The 21,135-nt window shown below is 39.0% G+C and overlaps 1 protein-coding gene across 1 annotated transcript; it reads right to left on the reverse strand.

The window, feature by feature from the left end:
* Positions 1 to 1,930: 1,930 nt before the first annotated feature.
* LOC139950247 (uncharacterized) lies at positions 1,931 to 19,379 on the reverse strand. Its single transcript, XM_071948862.1, has 15 exons — positions 19,235 to 19,379; positions 16,813 to 16,973; positions 16,268 to 16,401; positions 15,794 to 15,913; positions 15,022 to 15,197; positions 13,832 to 14,017; positions 12,940 to 13,021; positions 12,035 to 12,152; positions 10,676 to 10,839; positions 10,044 to 10,137; positions 8,981 to 9,067; positions 8,122 to 8,199; positions 6,908 to 7,073; positions 6,115 to 6,248; positions 1,931 to 4,671 (listed from the first exon to the last, which is right to left on the reverse strand). Exons 2-15 carry the CDS (start codon positions 16,957 to 16,959, stop codon positions 4,297 to 4,299), a joined length of 2,061 nt encoding a protein of 686 aa, XP_071804963.1. The 5' UTR covers positions 16,960 to 16,973; positions 19,235 to 19,379; the 3' UTR covers positions 1,931 to 4,296.
* Between the last annotated feature and the right edge of the window lie 1,756 nt (positions 19,380 to 21,135).

Genomic DNA, 21,135 nt, shown 5'->3' on the forward strand with positions numbered 1-21,135 from the left:
TAGTATAAAACATTGTGAGAAACGGCTCCCTCTGAAGGGACATAGTTTTCGAGAAAGAAGTAATTTTCCACGAATTTGATTTCGAGACCTCAAGTTTAGAATTTGAGGTCCCGAAATCAAGCATCTGAAAGCACACAACTTTGTGTGACAAGGGTGTTTTTTCTTTCATAGTTATCTCGCAACTCCGACAACCAATCAAGCTCAAATTTTCACAGGTTTGTTATTTTATGCATATGTTGAGATACAGCAAGTGAGAAGGCTCGTCTTTGACAATTACCAATAGTGTACAGAGTCTTTACAGGCGATGTCTCATCGACTATTAACTGTATACATAAGCAGGTCATGGTTACATGCTGGGCACAATTCAATACAGCTGCTTAAGCAGACAGCAGCATTTCAAGAGGTGACTGCTCAGCAAAAATATGCAGAAAACCAGCTGCAAAATTTCATGGTGGTATTTTGGCTGGTAACCTTTTTCTGGTAAGAACCAATAAAGATGAAAACATTTGATAATTGTCAAAGACCATTATCTCACTCAACATACACGGGTATAACAAATTTGTGAATATTTGGGCTCAATTGGTAATTGAAGTCGTAAGAAAATTATGAAAGAACAACATCCTTGTAGCACAAATTATTATGTGCTTTCAGATGCCTGAGAAAGGCTTCTGGCTTGAAGCGTTCTTAGATTCAAATATTTGAGTGAGAAATTAACTCTTTCTACAAAAAAAGTTCATTCACAGGGAGTTGTTCTCACAATGATTTATACTAATTAACAGCTATCATTTGCACGTTACCCAGTAAGTTTTTATGCTAATGTATATTTTAGGTATTTACCAAACACGTCCAGTCTCTTTAAGCAACTATATGAAATTAGGCTCAGGGTCTGTTTCCTTTAAGCTGTTAAGCTGAAAACAATTATAAACAAACATCTTTGCTGAGCAGATAATAAGCAGGGCACCAGTCATGAAAATATATTACATATCATTCTGGCTGGAAAACTGTCTCTGCTAGGTAAGATGTTATTTTGCTCACCAGTTTTCTGAAATTGGGCCAGGGGATTCAACCAATCAGCATTCTGAATCAAACATGGAAATGTGACAAGACACCATCTTTTGATGTCACACACTGAATTATGACAAACAAAATAAGTCACCACAGAAATCCAATCACTAAAAAGTAGGGAAAAATATTTGATCATCAGGGAGATTTTCAAAAATGTTTCATCCGAACATGGAAACATTGGTTTACTTTTAGGGAATGTTCTGTGGAATCAGGGAAACTTGGCAGCTCTGCAACTGTGAACAAGCTAACATAGGGCAATTTAATAACAATTTTGCTGATTTTTTTTCCAAGGGACAAACAACTAGAGGCTAAACTTAAGTAGGAAGAATATCCTGCCTGGGTAATAAATGGCTTTAAGATTCAGTTCTGCAAATTGAGTTTTGTGATGCACTCATTTTTCAAAAGAGCTCCTTATGACAATGGGGAAAAGGTGCATTACAAAACTCAATTTGACATTAGAGCCCATCTTTAAGTTAGTCAAGTAAATTAAACACTATGAAAGACTATGTTAGCAAGGATAGCACAATGATATTTAAAAAATTACCCTCTGAATCATTCAACCCAGATAATATAGAACAAAACATGTAAAAAAAATTCTACTAAGCAAATACAGGCAGAAGTTATATCAGTGCTAAACAAATTGTTTGCATAGAAGCTTGGTGGAAGGCCAAGAAACTACATTAAAAAAACACATCCTAGTTCTTTTTTCAAATTTCACCCAGAAAAAAAATCAATTTATTGACCGCTTGTACCAACGTCACACACAGTATGTCCGCCATGCTTGTCATTTTGGGAGTCAACACAAAAGATCATGTAAATGCTGCGTTGCATACACACTTTACTGTCTAACACACAAGGACATTGACTCTCAAAATAGCACAACCAAGTTTATTGTGAAGATGACATCAGGTGAACTGGGTCAATGTGCCAAATTTGAAACTCTGTTTGCTTAAAGGCACTGGACACGTTGGGTAATTGACCACTTAGTATGTCCCAACCTATGCATAAAATAAAACATCTGTGAAAGTTTGGACTCAATTGGTTATCGAGGTTGCAAGAGAATAATGAAAGAAAAAAACCTGTTGCACAAATTTGTGTGCTTTCAGATGGCTAGTAAAAGGCTTCAGGCCTGAAGTCTTTTAATAATTGAGTGAAAAGTTACATCTTTCTCAAAACTTACAATACCTGAGATAGATTCACAAAGTTTTATAGTATTAATAATATTAACAGCTCTTCATTGGTCGTTACCAAGTATGTTTTTATGCTAACAATTATTTTGAGCCAATAGTGGATCATTAATGTGATGGTTGCCGTTAGAGTTGCTTTCTGCTTTCTCAAATGATCTTAACCACAAGAGAGTGTCATTTATCTTGAAGAATTGTTTCCTAAAAAAATAAAGCATCCAGTCTGCCAAGCCCTTGTGGAACAGGGAATGTGCATCTCAAATTAAATCACGATGTTTTGGTGTAAGATTTCCTCAATATGGAAATTGCCTCAAATCCCTAGTTACACCCGGACCTAACATACTGATTGGCTTTTCAATCCCTACACGATAATGTTTCATTCCCCATCAAATCCCTCTTCCAAACAACTCTTAATTGTAATACTTTTTTTTTTACCAGAGAGACCTCTGCAGATTAGGACAGGACGTAAAATCTATGTCAGAAGCCGAGGGAAAATTAGTTCAGACATTCTTAATCCGTAGCACTAAGTTGTGTTTGAAAGGGGTGAGAAGATCAAAGTCTTATCGAATGTGCGAAACAAACTTAAAGCATTGAGAATGAATGACGGAAGAAAACGAGGGTTAGTGTGGGCTCTAAAACACTGATCTTCAAGAGATTGATGTGATAAGACTTTGTGTGGTATTCTAAACCCGTGTTCCCATTGGATTTTTTGTACCGTGGTCACGTGGAAAGTTTCTGGCTTTGGTGTAATTCTATCTTGTGTTCCCACATGGACTTATTCCTCTCTGTTTGCATAGCATTTAACAGTGTGACCTCATGGTAGGTTTACAGTGCAGAGCTGTTACCACTAGACTTTTTAGCGGCCCTGATGCGCGACAGTGGCTTTGTTTTTGAAAGGGCAATGGCACCAAGGCATTATCTCCTTGGGGCACCCTAAGAGGAAATTGTAAAGTACTTCTACTGAAGCGTTTCAAGGGCATGAAGGCATTGACCAGGGGGCATGGAGGCAATAACCTTTGTTTCCTCCATGAAGTATCAGGCCTGCTAAGGGGTATGTATTTGAGGACTATTTGCTTTCATAAGCAAACATAAAATACATAATATTCTTTAATTTTGCTATGTGGAAGAATGATGATTGTCAAGTGTTTGTGATATCTAGTACATTATGAAACTACTTTCCTTTCAGAGCCAGTAGTTAATCTAAATTCACAAATAAAATAAAATAATTTTTGCACTATTTGTCATTTTATGAACAGAGCACCTTGAGTTGAACCATCAGCTGTTCTAGTAATAACACAACACCAAATGCACAATAAAATATATTTAAATGTATTACATTCTCGCCTGCGTACAGACACTATTGGCGGGCAAACCCTTAAGAGTTGTGCATTAGGCAAACGAACAAACGTGAACATGCGTCATGCCACCATCAGCCCCAAAGACAGGAGCGAAGTTCCCTCGTTATGACAGCCAATAGTAATTGTGCGCAGGCGCCATCTGCAATTTGCATATTTCATGGGAAGGGTGTATTCACATGGATCTAATACACAATTTTCATATAAATATAAAATAAATAAAAACACTAATATAAACTTTATCCAAGTTATGTGCAATGTTGCTAAAATGTTGGTCAATACTGAAAGAAAGGCTGGTGCTGGTTCTATACAGCTGCCAGCACTATTTACGTGATAACAATGTTGTATCAGAACTACCTATTCTAAGTATTATTACAAATGAGAATCTGCCAACAGCAGCAGTGATCCTCTTCCTGATATCAGACCCACTCCCTTCTCTCTTGTAACCACTTTATGTTTAGTCCCAAATCCTCAGGCTTCTGAAATTTGGTGGCAGAAGTGGGATGGGATGTACTACCAAGGCTATCGTAGTGTTGGTGGACGAGGAGTTGTTCTCTTGCCTCACTCAGGGTCTCTACTACAAGTTATAAATGCTCCAAGTAGCATTGTGAATGAGGATCTGCTGAAACTGTGTTCCGATCTCAGGTTTGTGCACTAATGCAATGATTGTGTACTGACAAGACGATGTTTAGCTACCTCCTCCCAATAGCAGCAGCGATCCTCTTCCGGCTATCCGACATACTCCCTTCCCTTCGGTGACCTGGAGGTCTCACCTGATTCGGATCAAAACCAATATTAATACTACTCGATGAGACCTTGGAACCAGGGGACTGCGAGCCCGCTCTCTGGTTCTGACCACCTTGCATGGACCCTGTGCTTGTTTTACGATTTGTCCCTAAGCTTGTCTCTGGCTTCTGAGATTTGGTGGCAGAGGTGGGACGGGATGTACTACCAAGGCTACCGTGGCGTTGGTATACAAGGAGCTGTTCTTTGGCCTCGCTGAGGGTTTCTGTGAGTTCAAAGCGCTCCTCGCATTCTCTGCGGACGGTTTCCTGCAGGAAGAGAATCTTTATTGGGGAAAAAAAGAAAGGAAAGACAATTGAAAAGCTGAAACTAAAAATTTAATTCTTCATTGTTACTTGCAGCTATGGTATTTTTTCTTGGTTGGTTACTTTTCGGACAAATAAAAGCACTTAGTATGCTTGGTTTTGTTTTCCAAGAGGAGTTTAAGTGGTGTGTTGTGGCCTAGGGAGCTAGTGCAGTGAACTCTGGTTCTGGTTGGAAAGTCATCAGAGATCAAGTGTGGGTTACAAATCCCTGCCATGGCACTTGTGTCCTCGAGCAAGACACTATACCTTTAATTGCTTTTCATCACTTATGGGTAAGCATGTACCTACTATGTATATGAAGAAGGAGATGGTTCTTGTTATTGATATAACTTGGTGTGCTACAAATTGGGCAGCATAGACTACTCCCAAGGGATCCACAAAGGATTAAGCAATTCAATAAATCAGCCAATATTAATGGTCATTGTTATTTGTTTTTTTATTAATAAAACTTGTTGCAAGCCGTTAGGTCCAACACCTCAAACAACAAACCAACCGGACTTTTATTTATTATTTCAATCTATTTATTACTATGGTTGTGAAGGCAAGTACTCTCAGAAAAACAAAATTAATAAGTATACTAGCTAAGAACCCCACGGAGAGAAGACACAGATGTTTCAGTTTTAGATGTAGGAGGAAAACCCAAGAGAATTATTCCAGAGAAAACCCACTTTGGACTGAAAACCAATCCACATAGTACCCCAGGCAGGATTCAAACCTGGGTGCCACAGGTGGAAGACGATGAAAGATACTACTACGCTAATCGGAGTAACTTGGGAGTGTGCAAAGATTACAGTAGAATTAAAGGCACTGCACACTATTGATAAAAAAAATTGTTAGCATAAAAACTTTCTTGGTAAAAAGCTATGGAAAGCTGTTGATGGTATAAAAACACTGTGAGAAACGGCTCCCTCTTAAGTAACGTAGTTTTTTTAAAAAGGGGTCATTCTCACTCAAATAATAAAAGCCTTTTTAAGGCATCTGAAAGCACACTCATTTGTGCAACAAGGGTATTTTTCTTTCATTATTCTCTTGCAACTTCGATGACCAATGGACCGTTCCGGCTTTCCACTAAGCTTCGCCCACTGTGCACGTGACCAAGACACGTGTACGAGCACTCCCAATGACATTCTGCACGATTCTGCCGCGCGTGCCAAATATACGCGCACACATGACCGAGTTTGTCCGACCACAATCATTGCTGTGATTGGTCAAATGGGTGAACGCGCACAGTTTGATTGACAGGCCGGATCGGTCCATTGAGTCCAAACTTTCACAGGTTTGTTATTTGTATGCATGTTATGTTGGGATACACCAAGTGCGAACACTAGTCTTTGACAATTACCAAAGGTGTCCAGTGCCTTGAATGCAAGAACACTTGATCCTGAATAATTAATTATTCACCTCTTCTTTTGACTGAGTAAGTTTGTCTTCGACTGCTTTTGTCTCTTCTCTTGTGGCCATCAGGTCTTGCTCTGCTTCTCTCAATTCAGCTCTCAAGTTTCTGACTAAGTCATCATTCTCTGTGCCTGCCTTACCTAAAAAACCAATCAGAACAACCATAATTTATTTGGACACTTGCTTTTTTCAAATGGGACTTTTTCTCCCGCTGCCATGTTGAAATTCACTGTGACTGGCTTTGGTGTAACTCTACTGTGCGTTCCCACCTAGACTTATAATTTGCGACATTTTCGTAGCGTTTTACAGCAAGGTCACGGTAGGTTCCCATTGGACTTTTAAGCAGCCCTGTTAAGTTACCGTGGCAGCACGGAAGTATTCCACTACCTCCTGTTAGTTTTACATCACGGTCGCGGTAAGTTGACAGGGAGGTCAGTTTACCATGTGTTGGATTTATCTTTTTCATTGTAAAGAAAAGTCGCGGTACTTTAACAAACAAAAGTCCAATGGGAACTTTGCTAAGGGCAAGTCTTGTTTATTTTACAGATGCCAGGCCTCAAATTACACAGAGGCTACCCTGGTCTTGGCCTCGATGTCCCTTCAAAAGTTTCCTTAGGTTTTCTCAATCTGCAAAATGACAATTCAGATAAACCACAGACCTGAGCCATCATGGCTTTACTAAGCCGTATCCGAATTGGCGGCTACAGTTACGGCTATGGCTGTTACTAAGGGTGTCCTTTACTTCAACGCGTGATGACGCATAAATGTAGCCGTAGCCGTTGGACACAGCCTTACTTACCCAGCCTGTTTTCCAGATCTCCAATGACTGACTTCAACCCCTGCACTTCCCTCTTCAGAGACTCCTCTCCGGCTGACGCCTGCGTCTTGAGGGATGACATCTGTTTCTCTACTTGACTGAGCTCTGACTTGTTTCTCATCGCCAGGCTTCGCATCTCTCCTTTAAACTAATGTTGAGAGAATCCAAAAATATGTAGTTACCAAAACAGTTCAAGAAGTTATCAGAGGACTGTAGGATATGCGAAACATTTCAATACCCTTGTTTTCTAATTACACACCAGGTTAGGGTTAAAATGTTCATCCATTTCATTGGTTATGTTTTTAAAAAAGCACAAAATAATGGTAAATTTTGAGTTAGGCCTAATGATTAGTTTAAGGGAAGGTACACATTTGGTAATTGTCAAAGACCAGTCTTCTCACTTGGTGTATCCCAACATAAGCATAAAGTAACAAGCCTGTGAAAATTTGAGCTAAATTGGTCATCGAAGTTGCGAGAAAGTGATTAGAGAAAAAAACACCCTTGTTGGACGAATTTGTGTGCGTTCAGATAGGAATAAAAGACTTCTGGCTAGAAGTCTTTTATTATTTTAAACAGAATTTACCTCTTTCTCAAAATCTATGCTACTTCAGAGGGAGCCGTTTCTCACAATGTTTTATACTATCAACAGATCTCCAATGCTCGTTACCAAGTCAGTTTTTAAGTTAATATTTGTTTTGAGTAATTACCAAACCCTTCCCTTTAAGGATGTTGCGCATATTCTTATTTTGTTTTTTTCAAATCCAGTAAAATATTCTGGCAGTCCAGCAGCATTCTCCCTTAACAGTGGTCAGCTGGCTAAATGCTGGTCAGTAAAAACACCTGAGGAAAGCATCACTATTTTATTTGAAAAATTTATTTGTGAAAAAATCCAAACCGACCAGTTAAATGGCAAGCTTACTCCTCCTGCTGGCCATTCACTATACAAAACTAAAGGCAGCCCTTGCATGTCAAAAGCTAATGAAAATTTTGACAGAAAGCCTTAAAATACAGACCAGTGCAAAAGCGGGCGGACTAGTGAAAAGACAAGATAACTGGTCCTGCTGGTTAGTTACTGAAAATAAGAGCAAATCCTGTCCAGTGAGATGCAGGCGTATGCGTGTGGACGGCAATGTTCTCTCAAGCCTAGCAAATGCCTGCCTTTTGAGACACTCACTGAATGGGCCATCTAGCTATACCTTAGACTCCTTCTCCTGAAACTCCATCTTGTATCTTTCTGTTAACTCCTGGTGTTTTTGTTTCTCAATATCCAATTCCTTTATCAGAAAACAAAACAAGGTTAATTAATGGAAAACCCAACAATTGAAAATAGATATGAGCATAAATTTATACAAGAACAAATGCAACTGGCAATATATTTAATAGATCACAATTCAAAAGGTAGGATTTGTAGTAAGGTTTACGATAACACCATTAAAACAACCTTGGCCCTATTTCATTGAGCTGCTTTATTTTGCTTACTGATCGATTTCCATTTCATAGCGCTGCTAACCCTAAGCACACCTTCCAGTGCTTACTGTATGAACATGAATGACATCACAATGCAAATCCATGGTGAGCGTGTACGATGGCGGCCTAATTTTCTTGCTTACTTTTGAAATACGCCTACACCTTAGCAATTTTGTCCTGCTACAGTAAGCACAAAAATTGTCTTTACCATAAAGCGTAATTATGGTTCTGAAGGTCTCAAAATACCCACTGTACTGGGACCAGAATCCAACCATTTACATGTAAGCAATAAAGCTGTAATCCAACTACTGAAAAAACCTACTGCCTAGTGTTTTTCCAAACAGATATTTCTGAAGATTTGCTAAAATATATCTAGCTTTTTATTTCCAAACCTCCTCCTAAATGTTCAGCAAATATAAACAGAAATAAATTACTGAAATATCAACTTTGGGGTAAAACTACACTTCTACAATCCTATATATCAAAATTAATCGCATTACTTTGAATCCCATTTGGAATACAACAAGCAATTACCCATTCAGAATCAATACCACACTGCCTATTCCTAATATCTTAAAACATTCTTACAATTCTGAAGGCTTCTTTCATTTTCTCCTCCAATTCTTGCAGCTGTTGAGAATGTCTGGTCCTCTCATTCTGTAATGTCTCATCCATCTTCAAGTAAAAGAGGGGTAATTTTTTACAAAATTATGGCGTTTGCAATAAACTTTGTAAGGTTTGGCACTATGGTTTGGCATAGTTCTGGGCAACAGACTGTGTATGTAGTCGAGTATGTGTTTGGGAGGGTAGGTTCAATACACAATGCCTTTTTGGTTATGTCTCTGACTTGGATGTCGTCATCAACTTTGAAGCAGGGTATCAAACGGAGCCCAGAGCTGGTGACAGAGCAAAAGCTAAGGTTTGGTCTCAGGCTTCTGAGATTTGGTGGCAGAAGTGGAATGGGATGTACTACCAACAGACTGTGTATGTAGTCGAGTATGTGTTTGGGAGGGTAGGTTCAATACACAATGCCTTTTTGGTTATGTCTCTGACTTGGATGTCGTCATCAACTTTGAAGCAGGGTATCAAACGGAGCCCAGAGCTGGTGACAGAGCAAAAGCTAAGGTTTGGTCTCAGGCTTCTGAGATTTGGTGGCAGAAGTGGAATGGGATGTACTACCATGGCGTTGGTAGACAAGAAGCTGTTCTCTTGCCTTACTGAGGGTCTCTATGAGTTCAAAGCGCTCCTTGAATTAAAAAAAAAAAAAAGAATTGTCCACAGAGTGTATGTACAGCTTAAAACAGGAATGACCAGAGAGTGTCTGTACATGATAATAAAGGAATGTCCACAGAGTGTATGTACAGCTTAATAAAGGAATGTCCACAGAGTGTATGTACAGCATAATAAAGGAATGTCCACAGAGTGTATGTACAGCTTAATAAAGGAATGTCCACAGAGTGTATGTACAGCATAATTGAGCAATGTCCACATAGTTGATGTATAGGATAAAGGAATGTCCAAAGAATGTATGTACGTCCCAGGATATGTAGGAAAGTCCACAGAGTGTTCGTATAGGATAAAAAAGGAATGCCCACAGAGTGTATGTAGCTTGTTTTTGTGATTGAAGTGAGAGTGTGAGTAAATATCCAACCTTTGACGGCCATTTCTCAGCATCAATGAGTTTCTGCTTGAAGCTCACTCTGAGTTGCTCGATACGATTCTGATGAGATGAAATCATCAGATCCCTACAATGGGACAAGTGAAATCAGAAAAAAATTAAGCCCGAACAAACTCCAAGACTGGGAAAGTCTCACAAGACTTTATTTGTTTATGATATTAAATACTCCATTAATTTGATAATCACTCTTAAAATTTATGGTTATAAAAACTACTGGGTAGCAGCCTACAGCAGCTTTCGATATGTAAAGAGTATTTTGAGAAACATTTTGAAGTCATGTGGCTATGTAAAAAAAAAAAAATATAACAAGTTTTCATGCCACAAAATTTGAATTTGAGAAGCGTTACTGCAGTAATTCTTGTCAGATTACTCTTCCTGCATGAACATTCGCTGGGATTTTCAGCAATATCTCCTTTTGAAATGAAATTTTCACATTATTATCAGTTTTATTGTAGGTATAAATCTACATAAAAACCAACCGAACGGTTAAAAACCCAAAGGTATACGTTTCCTTTAAAATTACATGCATACAAAAATCTTCTGAGTCTTTGAGAACAACTTAGTGAGTCAGAGACTGAACTTCTGATTAAACAAGTATTACTCACCGTTCTGATTTGAGTGCGTTGCATTCCTCCTGGGCCCGCATCAAGGCCCCTCGTATCTGTTCTTTCTCATCCAGGGATAATGTGGCTTGCCTCTGAACCTCTTCTTCCCCTCTCTCCTTGTCTTTGATTTGTTGCTCTAGCTTACGATAATCCGACAACGCCACCTGGACCAATCAAGTACACGTAGTAATTAAAATAGTAGTTGCATCTTATATACACAAAGCATAACTAGACGAAATCTTGATGCGCTTGACAAAACCGAAAACTACAAAAAACGCCGATCAATTAGGCTCCAACGAAAGTATGATTCAGCAAAATCCATTCAGAAAAAGTAACAAGCTGCCACCTTTAAGATACTCATTGCTCGTTGGTGGTTTTGCCCAGTGCACTGAAACAGGGGCCGAGGCACACATGCCCAGCCATACTTGATTCTGTAGGTGTTCCCCTGTCGGGGTTTTCCTCCCACATCTTTCTTACTTTATCATCTTTTCTACACAGGTATCTTCAGGCCTTTGGATCAAAGTGCTAGGTGCTTTTGAGGGTCCATGAATTCAAGACCAGAAATATATAATACTAGTGCCATTAGTGAGAAAATAGAATCAGCTGTTGCAAACTGCTTACAGACCAAAAGGACCTATTGACCCAATTCACCTGACGTCATCATCAGAATAATCTTGGATGCACCATACTGGTGGGCAATGTCACTCTGTGCGCGATTCAGTCAAGTGCACATTTTAGGCGACGCGGCGTTTACACGTAAACCTATTGACCACCAAAATGGTGAGCGTGGCACAGTCGCCGCAAGTTACGTGCGTGCAAGGGGTCAATAGTATAAATGCAACAATAGTTTCTGGCCTGCGGTTTAGACCCTAGCCATAGTCTTTCTCAAAGGCTAATAACACAATAGAGATAATAACATCCCCAAAAGGGAAGCCCAAGTGTACCAACCTCACTCCCAGGGGTGATCGATCTCGCCGCGCCATTTTTTCCCAGCATGCCTTGCTCGATCATAGCCCCTGGAAGTGTGACTTCAAAATATCCAAATATATGAGATATTACAATTAGTTCTGTGGTTGATCTGTTCTGTGTTGGGCGTTAGTCGCGCACGGGCTGGATGCGCTGTGTTTAATAAAAGTCATAAACTTGCCTTGGCGTTCCGTGTTGCGCGATGAACACGTACATCTTTATATGCACGCATTTCGGTGTATAGAGCTTTTTGAATACGCACAGCATTTCATATTTTGCGCGTATATGATTAAAGACACAGATCGGAGTTTCCCTCCCAGGGGTTAAAGACGTACGCAGAGCTAGCGTGATACGGTGCGCTGCCCATGGTAGCGAGGTTGCAGGTGTACCTACCTGTAGCTCCATGCCCCTCTGTTTGAGTTCATGTTGTAGTTTGGATGAAAGCTGCTCAGTAATCTGTTCTCGTTTACGATGCTGGATCTCAAGCTCCTCAATCTCATGACATTTACTCCTTCATTAAACAAATTACAAACAAAGTGAACTCTCTAATACTGGCGAACCCATTGATCTCGATTATATTGACTGGATAGGACATGTTCTACAGGTAAATTATATTAAATTATATTACATAATAATTTGGAATGGATAATTTGGAATGGATAATCATGGTACGCATGCAGTTAATACATGGTAGCGTCATTTTAAACGATACTGGTTATAAGTAGGTTTTTCAAGTATTTTTTTAAGCTGTGCACAGTTCTAAATGAAGGTTTTGGGGTGAGCTGATTCCAGACTAGGGGGCCTTGATGTCTGACTGTTTTCATAAATAAAGTGGTCCAAGCCTTTCCAATATGAATTTTAGTAGCTGATCAAATGGCCTGATCGAGTGGCTTCAAACTGATGCTCATTCATATTGTCCACAAAGCACTTAAAGGCAAGGCTTCCCACAATATCTCAGAACTACTTCAAGTTTACACTCTGTCAAGGAATGTTAAATCAAGTTCCATGCTTCTCCCTATTGAACCCAAGCCTCAACACTTCTGGGGTGACAGGTCCTTTTCTTCAGCTGCGCCATGCATCTGGAACTCTCTACCACTTAATCTTAGATCTTGTCTTTCTACCACAAAATTCAAATCTCTTCTCAAAATTTTGATGTGTCTGTTTTCTTTTGTTTTGTTTTTGGTTTTACTGCGCCTTGAACACCCAGCAAGGTGATATGTACGTATTACAAGTCTTTATATCTTATTATTATTATAAATATTATTAGTGCTTTATAGATGATACAAGACAATACTTACTTGAGTAACTCTTTAAACTGAGCTGCTTCTGCTGTCAATGTTCGCCTCTGGGTGTTAGAAGTGTCCACTTCAGCTTGCAATCCTGACAAAAAACAACAACATAAAGAATTTGTTTCTTGCATTATTGGTTTAGGTTCATCTAAAAATTTCAAATAAAGAACCTACAGAGTGCTGTTTTATAGACCCCTCCCTCCCCCAAAAATAATGCTTTAATGTTTTTACCTACTTGTGTGTCAGTGTCGGTACTGTAAATAAAATTCCTACCCCAGCCCCGAATTGGTTAACTATAGCATTTCAGGCAAACTACTTCAAGGAAAGAGTTAGAATTGCAAATGTCGTAAGTTCAAATCCCACCCGAGTAATATGCCTGTGATTATTTCCACAGAACTTGGGTATTAGTACTTAGTACAGTGCTAACACACATCGGTGTATATGGGTAAAAACCCAAATGAATATACTGCAAGGAAAATTTTCCACTATGACTATAATATACTATTTAAGTTATAACAAAGTCTGTAAACATGTTTTTACGTAAAAAGCAAGGCCCAATTTCATGGCTATGCTTACCGTAAGCAAAAAAATCAGCGTCTACAGAAGCAGGTAATTTTGCGCTTACGTCATGTGTATTTCTCAGGTTAGCAAAGAATTTTACCTAAGCATCTATGCTTACAAGGCTAGCGCAGAAATTTGCGCTTGCCGTGCAAGCGGAGAATGGTGATCATAAGTGCAGCAGGGCCATGAAATTGGGCCCAGTTCTCTCTGTACAACCCTCAAATATATTGAAAACTTTGTTTGACCCCTGAGTCAAATGCGGACAGATAATTACTTTTGCCATTACCTAGGGCAGTTTACAATTTCTCAAATACTCAAACAGTTCTCAAATGCTACTCACTCTCCACATGCGAGCTGAGTTGGCCATACTGAGTCTCCTTCTGTTTGAGTAATCCCTCAACTTGGGACAGTCTCTCCACCTCTGCTTTGGCATTCCTCAAACTGACTTCCATATCCCCTTTTCCATTTTGCCATGAGAGTTGTTCCTGCTGAAGCGTTGATAATGTCTCTTTTAATCTTGATGTCCCTACAAGAAAAGAAAAAAAGAAAAAAAGAAAAAAAAAGTGTTATTTTATTGATTTATTTTATACTTTATTACAGTTTGCACTAGCACTATTCTATTGACTTTGTCCATTTAACTCCTGACAGTTCTTAAAACCCAGCCTAATCACGTCAACTCGCATGTAAAAACCCAAATTAATAATCTTTATCCCCAATGCATACTAAATCACGAGTATACAAAAAAAAGTTCTAGACATGCCTATGGCCGACCTTTTTTACGCCAGAAGCACCCTCCATACTTTTGCAGTCAGTCGAAAGGCTTTCCAATTATGTAGTGTGTACAGACATGCATTGTATCGTCCTACGCTTTGTTTCACCCATACAGTACTAGAAATCATGCTTGTAATGTCCATATATGGGGGGTTCATTGTTTAATCTCGGACTCTAGACCTCAATAATAACAAATAAAAATAGGCATTTGTAATGCGCCATATCAATCTTAAGAGATGTTCATGGCGCAGAGAAACTGTAAACAAAACAATACAAACATACTCAATTAAATGAAAGCAAAATAACAATTAGGGAAAACATACAATAACTAACAATGGAAAGCAACAAAACTAGGCATCTTGCTACATAAATGTGGCATTAAAAAATGGACAGGAAGCTACTGTTGTTTATTATTGTATTCTGCTCAATGGGAGGGAAAGTAAAGCTTTCCATGATTCCAGTATACATGTACTGTACAAGTACCACGGCAGATTATCAGTCTTGGCCTACGACCAAGGTTTTTGCAATTCTGGAGTGTTCCACTAAACAGTCAAAATACCAAAGCGTATTATTCCTTGTTTAGGAAAGTTCCCATAGTTTGGCAAACTGTCGCGGTCCAGCAGAACGTTCTGATGGTCTACTGATTTGTTAGGGTTTGCCTACCGTAATGTTCCTGTAAGCCTAAATCGTGCTAGACTTTTTAATCGTTCCCTTAGTATTAAATAAAAGAAAAGAAGTAAATTTGAAATGCTGCAATACCTTCAGACTCTTGTGAGCAAACTGTTTGAACCGTAACCTTCAACCTGTCTGAGGACTCCCTTAGCGCTTTGCCCATTTGATGCACAAAGCTTTGAATGTTCTGTAATTCTGACTTCTGCTGCTGCACGGATGATTGGAGAGTTGGTAACCTGCCTTTCAATGATTCTTGTTGTTTCCTGTAAGGTAATGCAATGGTATTGTTGGAAGAATTGTAGTGAATGGTTTGTTTACTCTCTCTGAATCAAGATATGGTACAATGATGGTAATATTGGTTGAACTGTGGTTGATGGTATGTTTACTATCTTAGAATCAAGATAAGGTACAACAGTGGTAATATTGGTTAAACTGTGGTTGAACTGTGGTTGATGGTATGCTTACTTTAAGGTACAGCAATGGTAACATTAGTTGAACCATAGTTGATGTATGCTTATTTCTTTGAATCAAGATAAGGTACAACGATGATAACATTTATTGAACTGTGGTTGATGGTATGTTTACTCTCTCTGAATCAAGATAAGGTACACCAATGGTAACATTGGTTGAATCGTGGTTCATGGTATGCTTATTTTCTTTGAATCAAACAAGGTAAATACAGATTTTATGACTAAGTCTTGAAACCTCAAGGTACCCAGCATTCATAATGTTATGAAAACAGCAGGCTACCTTTCATTTACACATTATAACTTGTTTTGAATCAAGAAAAAGTACAGCCCTAGTCAAACTGGCAACACTCCCCCCACTGGAGTCCCATGCAACACGGCCTTAAATTTACCTGTGTGCTTCAGTCACTCTGGTCATTTGGTCTACCCTATCCTCAAGATCCTGTTTGGCCTCAGCTGCTTCCTTCAACCCGATGTCTTTATGTTTAATTTCCGTCATCAATTGTTCCATCCTGAAACAAAATTCAATATAAGGTTTCAAAACTGCAAAAAGGTTGTAACTCAGATTAGGAAACATTGTTGCATCTTTCAGACCTGCAACTTGTTTCACTCCAAGGCACATCTCAAGCCATTGAAGCACTGTAAAAATGTGCATGCAATAAGTACATTCCCTATCCTCCGCGCCGGAGTAGATTTTCAGAACTGAAAAAGCTCCCAAATTCTGAAAATCTACTCAGCAGTAGTAGAGTATAAAGCAAGACAATTTCTTACATGTATACACACATGGTGCTACAGGGCAAACCAAATACAAGTGCATAAATCATTATACAAAAGAAAAATCAAGATTTGTATGAGGTTTTTCTTACGATGAATTTTTTTCTTGGACTGTGAACTGTGCCGCATCTCTGTCCTTTGTCGCTCTCTCCAAGTCTTCTCGTAGTTTGCGCTCCCTTTCTTCACTTCCCTCATAACGTTTCAATTCCTCCTGCACTTTCTTCAGCTGTAAAAAAAAAAAAAAAATCAAATAAGAAACCGCAACTTGGTTACATCAATTTTGAATGGAACAAAAACAAATGATCTGCATCACAATACAGGGGCACCAGCATGACTCCCAGTGGAGCACTGCTGGTTGCCCCTGCCGGGCGATTTGGGGAAACCCGCTTGCCAGAGATGGTAGGTAGCCTCTGGTACTCAACCTTCTTCTTCATGTAAAAATCAGGACTTGTAAAAAGCCAATACTTGTATTCTTGTGTTATTTAAAGCTGTGTGTGTCGCAACCCCCAGTCAAGCTACATCATTCTTTAAATGTATGCCTTCAAGGGCTCAGACTAATTTATCCTTTCAGTCTCGGTTTGGTTACATTGGTTTGAATGTGGTAACAAGATGGCCATGTACTATCAAAGTATTGTACCTGATCTTCTAACGCCTTCACCTCCCGATGGATAAGGTAGCTGACTCCACAGAATTGACAGACAGTCTCATCTCGGTCCAGCTTCTGAATCTCTTCAGGGAGTGGATGCTCTAATGGAAGACGCTCAATGATGGAGTCTTCCTCCATCTTCAATTTATTATCTGCATTTATCAGAAAGAAAAAAATGCACGTCATTGATCATCACATTTGGTAATTGTCAGAGACCAGTATTCTCACTTGGTGTTTATCCCAACATACTGTATGCACACAATTACAATCCTGTGAAATTTTAGGATCGAGGGTTTCGATCATCAACTAAGTTAATCTATGCTAAATTTCAAACCAACTGCTGGTGCCTAAGCTGTTTTGCTAAGTAAGTGCTTTTGCTCTTTTTTTCCTTCTATTTCTATGATTGAAGTTATTTTAAAACAAAATCAGTGTCTGTCGTCAAAAATAACTGGTGTCCCAAGTGACTATGTCCATTGAACTGTAATTTGGATATAGCCCCATAGCCCCGGTCCAATCCACTCCATATCCTTGGCCCCAGAGCATCTGATATCAAAATCTTTCGTTTTTTTGTTGTTGTCCGGTTCCCTTAACCACTTATCAATAATGGTGCGATCAATTGCTACAATTGAAGGAACCCGACTCATTATGAGATCGTGTGTGCGCGCTTCGAAAACGAGCAAGTTGTCATTCATTTGATTTTTACCCAAAATGTGTGAATGTTGTTTGAACAAATCCAGGCGCAGGGCTATCTACAACTTCAGAAGCATTTGTTAAAGATCAGTAAGTTTCATGATGCAGATCGTTGCAATGCAGATGGTTTAAAAAAAAAAAAAAAAAGATTTTGATTCAGACATGCTGGGACCAAGGATACGGAGTAATTGGACTGATTTATGGGGCTATAATAACATGGTGTCACTGACACTGTCCATGCTGTCACTGACAATGTCAGGCAGTATGTCACGTCAGACGAGTTGGTTCTATGTGGTATGAACATGTTAAATTAACGGTTGCGTGAACACTACACTCATTTGATCATTCCGGATCACTTTTTGAATTCACATTGTTTTTGTGCCATCTTTTTAATATTTCAAACAAACGAAAGTCAATCAGTTCACCTAAACATGTCATATCAATCAACAACTATCTCTTAAAAAATTGGATTAAAAGAATACTTTTGAAGTGGCTTCGTGAATAGTATTGTTACCCAGTTCCGGAGCGGTTGAATCTATTCCGAATCAGTAGAGCGCCCTCTATTGTGAACCAATACTCCCATTCACAAAACTGTTCAACAATGACACAAACTTCAGAAGTGCGCCACCACTGAGTGATACGGAACTGGTCAAAGGAACGATGCCTCACAACAAACGATTACAATAATTTTATCTCATAAAAAAAAAAAAAGACAACTGCTCATTTTTTACCTGTAGTAAAACTAGTATTTTGGTAACTGTTTTTAACATTTGAAATAAATGTTTTTCGTCCTGGCGCTGAAATTTGAAAAGGTTAGTCAATTTAGCGTTTTCAACAATGATTTTTTTTTTTAAATGATCATTTTCGCAGACAAACTTTAGAAAAATTGCTATATATTATTTTTTGAGGATGATCAGCACCTTATTTTGGGTTTGTTTGTTTATTTGATGATATAATTATCAACAGAAATTGGTAATGTGAGTGTGACAAGCATGACAAGTAATTTAATTATGAGGTCAATGATCCAGAACTGGTCAAACGATTGTATTGTGTGAAGTTGTGTGGGTGTTGAATGTCAATGATGCCCACACAATACACCCACAATCTACAGACAGACTTTAAACTGTAATGTATTGGCTAATGACACTGTGTCTGCGGTTTACTTTGGCATATTGTTGTTGCTCTTTTTTTCTATCAATCATGGATGGAGGAAGAAACCTCCATGACCATGAATCAATCAAACTTGTTTAATTGTCTACCCCCACACTACTCATAGAACTATTTCGGTTTCGTCCGGCTATCGTCTCGAGACGATAGCCGGACGAAACCGAAATAGTTCTAGGAGTACCACCACACCACCCAACAATTGATTTGAACATGTTGAACCACTGAGGAATAAATTCGTGGTTGAACAACTTCACAACAATCAGACAACGTCCAACTCCAGACCAGTCCACCAAGTTTAACTTAACTTCTAAGTAAAAGTATTACTATTTAATTTAGCCTACCCTAAAAAACTATTATATTAAGCGGAAGCTACTGTAAACTTAGACCCAGTGACTGGGGCGCTGTACTCCTTTTAAACAATTTTTGACTTCATTTGACAGATGAAGTCAAAAATTGTTTAAAAGGAGTACAGCGCCCCAGTCACTGGGTCTACTGTAAACTAATATTATAATAAATAATGTTTAGAAATTGCAAGTTCAGCTATATATAAACTTACCGTTTTGTTAAGTTACATCTTTATGGAAAGAGGACGAAATAACAAAATGTTGCCTTTTAGGAAAGTTTATAATGTTAATAACCGTCGAGAAACTACCCGTTCTAAATTTGTTTTTTCGTGCAACTGAAAGCTGCCATCTTGAATCCAAGGAAGCTGTTGTCTGGTTGTTGTCTGACCTACTTTTTTATAACGTGTATTTGATGTCAACTGGATTTGTGTTCCGCCGGAGATTCTGATTCAAAAGAGGGCGCTATCTGAAGTAGTTTAGAATCTCCTGCCACTTATGATAATATCCTTGATTCAAACAGGACAGACATAAGACAAAAACACTATGAAAAATAAACAACAGACATTATGCATTATTAAATGGATAAAAGAAAGAATTAATACCGATACGGTATCAATATTATGTATAAACATAGGATTATAGACTCATTATTCATTGATAGGTATCTGTGCCGTGTGTGTGGAAGATTCTGCCCGGAGATTTATTTGGTCTCCCAATAATTTATAATGATAATGTTTTTTGAAACCCAGTCCAGATTTTGAATACCGGTAGTCATGTTTTTGGGGGCCACGCGAAAGAGATTGTGTAAATGTAATCTATCTGGACCTGGGCTGAGGCCTCTGTGCTCAACTTTTGAGGAAATTTGACTAATTTTAGGCATAAAAGTTTGTCCTATTGGCTTGGGAAATTGAGGAGAGCCTCGTGAAAACTGGCAGCAAACCGGTTTTGTTTTTAAGTTCTGGGGTAGGTAGGAAAATTCGAAACTGCTGCTGCCTGCCGAATTAAAAAAAATCTGATTTCATTGAGTTCTCTGGAAATTTGATTGACTTTCAAGAGGCTGGGAGACTTTATGTTTGTTGGGTGCTTTTGAATTATTAGCATTAGCATTGGTTGCTATAATGCCCTCCTTTGCATCAACCAGCCTAATTCACGGGGGATTTTGAGATCACAAAAAGGGACACATAACATATTTGGGGTAAGTTAACTTACAACTTGAGGTATTTTGGATGACATGACACAGACCAAGAAAAATGGTAATATTTGCCGGAAGGTATAGGTGTACGGACATTTAATAATGCTCGGACGTTTGAGAAATTACACCGAGGTAGTTTTATTTGGAGGGAGAATAACCTCCTGTAACGCATGTACTTCTCGAAAAGAGAAGGGGTTCGCCCCGGTGGCGACCCCCCCCCCCCCCAACGACATTGCAATGATTTGCTGACGGAGCCGGCCAATTTCATGATAATCTGACGGAAAGAGCCAATCACAGCCGGCGGTAGGAGAAAAAATAGTATTGCAATGTCGTTTGGGGAAAAAAATCGCGCCCGGTGTTCCTGGCTGTGGCTGCTGGATGCGCGTATAGCCCCTCCCTTAGAATTAGGTCTAGGTCTCAGAATTCATCACTGCAATAATCTTTCTTGTTTGTAATTATACTCGGCGCATTGAGTACCTTGTTTGGTAGACTATGCGCTATAGCATCTAAGATCTGTTAACAATACGCTCCATGTTCCTCGAACTCGCCTGGCCAGTTACGGGGACAGGGCTTACTCCAACCATGCTCCAACATAGACTCTGGAACTCACTTCCGGAATACCTCAGACAAATACACAATATCACTCTCTTCCACCAGAAACTCAAAACACACTTGTTCTTGCTTGCTTTTCCAACATCTTGACAAAAACTTGACCGGCGCCTTTGAATGTTCCTCTTTTCAGTAAAGTGCGCCTTATAAATGATGTAGTTTGTTATTATTATTTATCTCCCGAACAACTTGAGCAGGGGAGGACTCTGTAAATTCGTCCTTTATGTAAAGTATGCTGTGGGAGTTTATTTAGTGGGATGCAAATTTCAGGCCCCTGCTGTTAACAACACAACATAATAGAGAGACATGTCT

This window comes from Asterias amurensis, chromosome 18 (assembly GCF_032118995.1).
Source record: "Asterias amurensis chromosome 18, ASM3211899v1".
Lineage (NCBI taxonomy): Eukaryota > Metazoa > Echinodermata > Asteroidea > Forcipulatida > Asteriidae > Asterias > Asterias amurensis.